The 6,768-nt window shown below is 47.7% G+C and overlaps 4 protein-coding genes across 4 annotated transcripts; 2 read left to right on the top strand and 2 right to left on the bottom strand.

The window, feature by feature from the left end:
* The first annotated feature begins 269 nt into the window (after nt 1–269).
* Nucleotides 270–2,533, top strand: LOC120448892 (all trans-polyprenyl-diphosphate synthase PDSS2). Its single transcript, XM_039631109.2, has 3 exons — nt 270–1,052; nt 1,111–1,300; nt 1,515–2,533. Exons 1-3 carry the CDS (start codon nt 709–711, stop codon nt 2,319–2,321), a joined length of 1,341 nt encoding a protein of 446 aa, XP_039487043.1. The 5' UTR covers nt 270–708; the 3' UTR covers nt 2,322–2,533.
* On the bottom strand, nt 2,361–3,769 carry LOC120448893 (methyltransferase-like protein 22). Its single transcript, XM_039631110.1, has one exon. The coding sequence runs from the start codon at nt 3,663–3,665 to the stop codon at nt 2,841–2,843; it is 825 nt and encodes a 274-aa protein (XP_039487044.1). The 5' UTR covers nt 3,666–3,769; the 3' UTR covers nt 2,361–2,840.
* Nucleotides 3,770–4,145: 376 nt separating this feature from the next.
* Nucleotides 4,146–5,936, top strand: LOC120449393 (DNA-directed RNA polymerase III subunit RPC5). The gene is made up of 3 exons (XM_039631836.1): nt 4,146–4,293; nt 4,353–5,423; nt 5,484–5,936. The coding sequence occupies exons 1-3, from the start codon at nt 4,261–4,263 to the stop codon at nt 5,838–5,840; spliced, it is 1,461 nt and encodes a 486-aa protein (XP_039487770.1). The 5' UTR covers nt 4,146–4,260; the 3' UTR covers nt 5,841–5,936.
* LOC120449394 (cancer-related nucleoside-triphosphatase) lies at nt 5,891–6,628 on the bottom strand. Its single transcript, XM_039631837.1, has 2 exons — nt 6,516–6,628; nt 5,891–6,452 (listed from the first exon to the last, which is right to left on the bottom strand). The coding sequence occupies exons 1-2, from the start codon at nt 6,556–6,558 to the stop codon at nt 5,929–5,931; spliced, it is 567 nt and encodes a 188-aa protein (XP_039487771.1). The 5' UTR covers nt 6,559–6,628; the 3' UTR covers nt 5,891–5,928.
* Between the last annotated feature and the right edge of the window lie 140 nt (nt 6,629–6,768).

Here is a 6,768-nt window from a genome sequence, read left to right as displayed (position 1 = left end):
AATCCTTTTAACTGGATTGTTTAAGTGTGTAAGTGCGTAAAGTGATTGGAATTAGGTGTAAGACTAAAATTATTTCTATTCATTAAAACTCTTCGTGTTAAATGCGTAAACTGATTGACTGATCTTTCCTTTCACTATTCTTTCTTTTATATATTATTTGAGAAAAAAAATGTTAATATGGAATACAAACTATGATTTATGATGAAATAAATTTATAATTTGAAAACTATCGAAACGGATATAAATATGTTTTGTCACCATTAGCATCCAATTGCATTGCATGCAGTAGCCTTTTGTTTCCCATCCCTAGAGTGACCGTACTCCTCATGGCCAAAAACTGTGCACCGAAGCGGCACTGCCGTGCGAAAACCTGTTCCTGCTCAAGACCGCCGTTAAAACACCCTCCACGCCGGCCCCTCGGAATTCCATGACACTGCGTGGGGCAATAAAAACAAACAGAACGCCTGGCGGCCACCTGAGAGCGGAGCAGCGACCAACTGTAAAAGTGGGCCGCTCGGGAAGAAGAAGCGGCGGCGGCAGCAGCAGGTGACGCCGACAGCGACGTTGACAGAGACTCGAGCAGCGACGGACCGCGCAGATTTCACTTTTCGACGAGCGGTTCAACGGAGCGGAGCTAAGAAACACGGTTTCTTCACAAGCAATTGCAAACAATTGTCGAAAATAGACGAAAATAACTAGAGAATTGCCATGTACCGCACCAGTGGGTTAAGGATTATGCAACAGCTGCGCCGCAGGATTCCCGCCGAGATGCAGGCAGTCCAAATGGTCAGAGCTGCGCCTGCGCTGCAAACTTTCACTTCTCAGCGTTGGACTTCGACGACGACGGTCAGTGGAAAGCATGCCAGTCCACAGGTTACGACCCCACCCCCGAGACACGACTGGAATAGGGCGGTCAGCGAGGCAGAGCGTATTGTCGGCTATCCCACATCCTTCCTCAGTCTGCGCTGGTTGCTCAGCGACGAGATCGCCAATGTGGCGCTCCACCTGCGCAAGCTGGTGGGCAGCGCCCATCCGCTGATGAAAACGGCCAAGTGAGTGGTGCTGAAGGACTCATAAGTCGTTTTAATTTACCTGAATCTCCCTCTTCAGGCACCTGCTCTACAATGGCAAGAATACGATGCAAGCTTGGGGATTGATAGTGCTCCTGGTGTCCAAGGCCGCAGGACATGCACCCAGTGTTCCAGACGTGGAGCAGGACAAGAGTGCCGGAGTGCTGCACTCCCAAAGAGCTTTGGCTGAGGTCACCGAGATGATACGGATATCACATCTGGTTCACAATGTAAGTTTTGGATTAAAAGAATGCATTCGAAAGTGACTCGTCAACTGCGTGTCTGCGTATGTTTATGCAAATGAGTTTAACTTTCCTCAAATTTACTTGACGGAACTGACGAAATGAACATCGATGTGTCATTAAATCAGTAACGGATATTTCATGCTTAAAACAAAAATATTGTAATGGATTCTTAAAATAATTACATTTTATCGCCTATTAGAGCGTGGTTAATCTGCAATCGAGCACCCAGGCTGGCCAGGATGTGGACACCTACGACGACATGTCGTTTGGCAACAAGATCGGCTTGTTGACTGGCGACTATCTTCTGGGCCATTCCAGTGCGGAGCTAGCCAATCTGCGCAACCAGGAGGTGGTGGAGCTGATCTCGTCGGCGGTGCGAGACTTTTCCGAGTCGGAATTCATTGGAGAACGTGATGAGCAGAACAACCCGCTGCCTTATAAGCCAGGAACCTTCCAACGACCATCTCTCAGCGTTGGAGTGGATTTCAACGAGCACGACGTGATGACGCCAATGCCGATAGCCCAGGTTCTCGGAAATCCGGAGGAGGAATGGGAGTGCCGTAACATACTAAATGCCGGTAGCCTGTTGGGCAAATCTTGCCAAGCTTCGCTAAAGCTGGCTGGACAAAGTGAGGAACTGCAGCGGCATGCTTATCGCTTTGGAAAACATTTGGCACTCGCTTGGCAGGCTTGCTTGGATGCCGAACCTTTTCAATGCCCCCAACTCCCACTAGATGTTACTTTTAGTCTTGTTAGTGCTCCAGTTCTATTCCACTTGGAGCACGACCCGGGGATGTATTCTCAACTGGAGGCTGGCAAGCAATCGGTGGATAACATCGACTACGACAAGATCCACAAGGCCATTCTAGCCGGGCCCGCTTTGACCAAAACCAAGGAACTGCAACGAAAGCACACAGCCGCCGCCCTGGCTGTTCTGCAACATTTCCCGGCGACTGACGCTCGACAGGCTTTGGAGAACATCATTCTGGCCATGCAGGATCTCTGATCCCAAACAGTAGTTACTGATTTTTCACGGGTTCAGGGCTTAGAATAGTGATATTTATTCCGTTGGGTAATTTTCATCAAAGCAGACATTGTTGACTAATCTTAAATGGTTCATTTAAAGTAATGTTAAATGTTTTACTTTTATGAAATCTATGTAATGCTTTATGCAAGTACACAAAAATATAACTTTTTAAATCGTTTTGTATACAAAAAGTTAATTTTTATACACTACATTCAAATATAACACATACGAGGGAAAATATATTTCGTCAAGTAAAGAGTTTCTACATATTTCTATTACATAGAACTGGATTTTAAAACTTTTGAGGCTTTTATTCCAGATACTCAAAATACATATCCAATCCATAATTCTCCAAACTAAATTTACAAAGCCATTAGTTTAACTCCAGTGATATCTCAACTTAACGTAACAAAGCCATCATTTTGTAGATTATTAAGGTACATTGAAGGGCAATTTGAATCTAGCAAGCAGAACGACTTCATCTGCGCTTTAGGAATTTTAACGACTGGTGATCTTGATGAGAACCAGTTGCTTGCAGCGATCGTACTCGAAATACTGGGGGAAATCCAGAGGCAAGTGCTCCATGATCCACGGCTTGTTCAACGTCTGTCGGACGAGGTACTCGTACATTGGAGCCACCGAATCACAATCCTCCAGAGTGAACACATAGCGCTTCTCCAGTGCCATGTATATCGTTTTGGGTCTTCCAGTTTGGCGACCCCGATCGAGGAGATTATCCAGGACGGAGATAAAGGCATCGGTAAGTGTATCGCAATAGATGACATCGGCAGCTAGGATTATATCACTGTTGTCTATGGCCTCCAGAAGATCCAGTGAATGATCGTTTTTTGACGCGAGAAAATCAAACTCCAGAACTGAGATTGTACCACGAAGGAGTTTGGCATTTCTTTGGACATTGCCGCGGATCAGCTTAAGTATGCATCCCAGATCCACATCCGTGCAGTAGATCTTTCCGGGGTTGTGTATCCCGGCGGCTATGCTGGTGAGGCCCACACCAGCTCCCAGTTCCATTAAGGTTTTTCCGGAAAACTCATCATTCTTAGTGAAAAGGTAATCCGCCAGAAGAAGGGCTCCCCGCCACACCTGCAGGCCCACCAGTCGAAGCTCCGTGGCCTCGGAATGTTCCAATTCGATCACGCCACGTTTTGGCCTTGGCACCTCAAGGTCGCCGTCCTTATCCGTCCTAATCCCCGCCAGCTTCTCCTCCGGATAGACGAATCGGAACTTCGACACCACCTTACCGCCGTCGCGGGTCGTCTGGTAGTTGTTCTCTCCGTAGATCTCCGACGTGACCGTGAACATGATCGTGTTATGTATGCGGCCAAGAGCATAGGGTATATGAATTAAATGTTGCGGTCGGTCGAGACATCTTCCCCGGGCGTCGTGGTCGATTACAAAATCGGTATCGCCAATCGGCAGACGGAAATGTCTTTGCACTCTGTCTTTGCACAGTGGGCCGGGTGGGCAAATCATTTCAAAAGAATCAAATTTAGTGTTTCATATTTTGGTCAAGTCAATTAGGTATGGAACCTCTTCTGAAAATGTTATATGTTACACTATTTGCACTCAATTTAAGGCAAGCATCGAACATCACAGCATATAAAACGTATACTTCGGTCGAGCTTATATTAAATTACAATTATAGGTAATGATTTGTGTTCATAATTTTTAGGCATAGAAACAGATAAATAGACTTAAAATTACAAATCACTAATTGTCAGGCATAGTGGGGATTGTTTTTATGGTGATGCCATTTATAGCCAGAGTCCGACTAAACGTAGCCCACTGTGCCAGTCAGCTGTTCGCAGTGCTGGCTTGCAATGCAGAGCAACCTGGTCACACTGGCCATTTAGGCGTGCACTCTCGGCAGAAAAAACTACAAATCGAATTTAAAATAATGGAAGATGAGGACGATTCCGTCGTGGAGGAGGTGAGTACGTGAGTGGCATTGTCAACCCCATGAGTAAAACGCCCAAAAATTCCCGCCAGATTCCCGTCTTCTTGTCGAAGAACCTGAGGGACAGCTTGTACCTCTTTCAATACCCCACGAAAACGGAGCTCCCAAACCACGATGATTCCGTGATTGTCAATTGCTGTGTAAAACCAATCGCCCAGGAGGTGAAAGTGGACTTCGGTCTGGACATTGAGTCGGCCCACTTCGATCGCTTCAAGGGCGAGCAATTTGCGGTGGCTGCCGACGGAAAGAACACCTATGGAGCAGTGCCCCCAAAGGGTCAGGAGCGACCCACCTACAAACGTGGCATCATGGACAAACAGGCCTTCACAAGCTCGCGTTCCATAACCGATGTGGCCAAGTACATAGTGGGCATCTTTACGGATCGGGAGGTGCATCTGTCGCCACTCACTTCCATAGTCCAAATGCGCCCTGTTCTCAGCCACTTCGATAAGGACGACAAGCGCAAAAAGGCGGAACAGAAGGCTCAAACGGAAGACACGGACGATGACGAGGTGCTGCAGCAGGTCACGGTTAAATTTGCTCGCGGTAATGCCAAAAACAGCGGAAAGGAGCAACGTGCTGGCACCTACGACGGTTTCGTCCAACGAATTGCGGATGAGCCTTGGTGCGAGGCCTACTGGCACTCTAGGGCCACGCCCACCGCCGAACTGGAGCGCCAAAAGCTCTTTGCCACCAGTCACCACGGCAGTTCCTCTTTGGCTCTCGCGCCTGGCGAATATCTTCGAAAGCTTCTGCCCTACGACGAGCATGTGCAGACGGTAGCCCCAGCTGCTGCTTCTGCTGCCGCCCAAGTACTTCCCGTCTACAACAAGGCCATGCTTAAGTCCATGCCGCTGCTGGAGCAGCTTACAGTGCTACTGAGGGATGCCCGGATGCTTTCGTTCAGCGATGTCATTAGTATTCTCGCCGAGCACGTGGATCCGCATGTGGCTGCCGACAAGGTGCTGGCTTTGCTGCCCCAGGTGGGCATCCTACTGCACGGCAACTGGGTGCCAAAATCCGAGGTGGTCTTTCCCGAGAAGGTGCTCTCCCATGCGAACGGTGTGTCCGCAGAGCAGATGATTCGCGCCAGAGATTATATAGTGAGTTCTTGTACGGCTGAACGATCACTTATGTACTAATCGTCTACATTCCATCTGCAGCTCTTCCGTTTCTCCCGCACGCCCTACCTGTTCCGAGCTCAGGTGATGGCCGCCACCCAGTTACCTCCTGCGGAAACACTTGACGTTTTGAAGACCGTGGCCCGAGTGAATAACACAAAGCGCTGGGAGCTGCTACTGCCACCCGATAAGGAGTTCGAGCAAAAGTATCCGGAACTGGTTAGCCGACAGGAGTACCACTGGACCGCTTCTGAGCAGCACTACAACGAAATGGACTGGGCTAGGGAAACCAAACGTGTTCGCAAACGATCGACGAGGAAGAGCGAGTCCCAGTCACTGACCTCGTCCATGCCGCCACCCGCAATGAATCACTCAACAACTGGCTCCGTGGATGCGTAGCATCGGATGATGATCTCCCAGAGGCGGAGGATCGGAAGCACAATTATACATCTAGGCACTAATAAAAAGACCAACAAGTTTATTTTTGTTAAAGAAGTGATTTTGTGATCTGTTCTATAATTTCGCCAGCCAAAATGTTCCTATTCGATCTGGTCACCTGGTAGATGTTCGATCCTGCTGACTTTCTCAGCTGCTCCACCAAATCCACTGTTGATCTCTCGGGTATGGTGACCAGTAGGGTTCGCTTTTCCTTTAGAAGATCAGCCATGGCCAACTCAAACCGCTTGCTAAGTAGCTCCATTTTGCCCACTTCATCGACGACCAGCAGATCCGGTTCTGGTTGGGAATCCTCGATGCCAAGTAGTGGCAGAGCGAGACTTTCAAAGTCCCGCACAAACACTGAATACTTTCCCACTTTGGGGCGCCGCAGCTGGTCTCCCGGATTCTCACGAGATAGGATTCCCCGCTTTCCGGACAAAGTGACCACATCGAACCCGATTCTTTGGCTGATTCCCTCACCGCGCACTTCCTCTGTATAGAATCCTTGAAGAATGCGTCCTTTATCTCGCAGAGCCGAGCAGATTTTATGGACCAGTGTGGTTTTACCTACTCCTGGAAATTATGGTACCAATTATGTCTAGCTTATAGTAAATATTTTCTTAGTTTTGCTTGCACCTGGTGGCCCTGTAATTATAACAGTTGTATTTGCGTTTTTCATGTCGCCTTATTTTTGGTTTAGGATTTTAAGGAATATTCTTCAGAGGAACTAGATCAACCAGGAATGGATCAGTGACAGCTCCAAAAAATATTTGATTTCTAAAAAACCCAAAAATCAATTACTATTTAGAACTTGCATGGAGGATTACCTTAAGATACTTAAAAGCCTTTTATGCACCTCTTAAAAATTGTATAAAACCTAAAAGTTTAA

Source organism: Drosophila santomea, chromosome 3L (assembly GCF_016746245.2).
Source record: "Drosophila santomea strain STO CAGO 1482 chromosome 3L, Prin_Dsan_1.1, whole genome shotgun sequence".
NCBI classification, from domain to species: domain Eukaryota; kingdom Metazoa; phylum Arthropoda; class Insecta; order Diptera; family Drosophilidae; genus Drosophila; species Drosophila santomea.
Note: the sequence above shows the minus strand (reverse complement) of the source record. Positions and strands in the feature narration are given on the sequence as shown.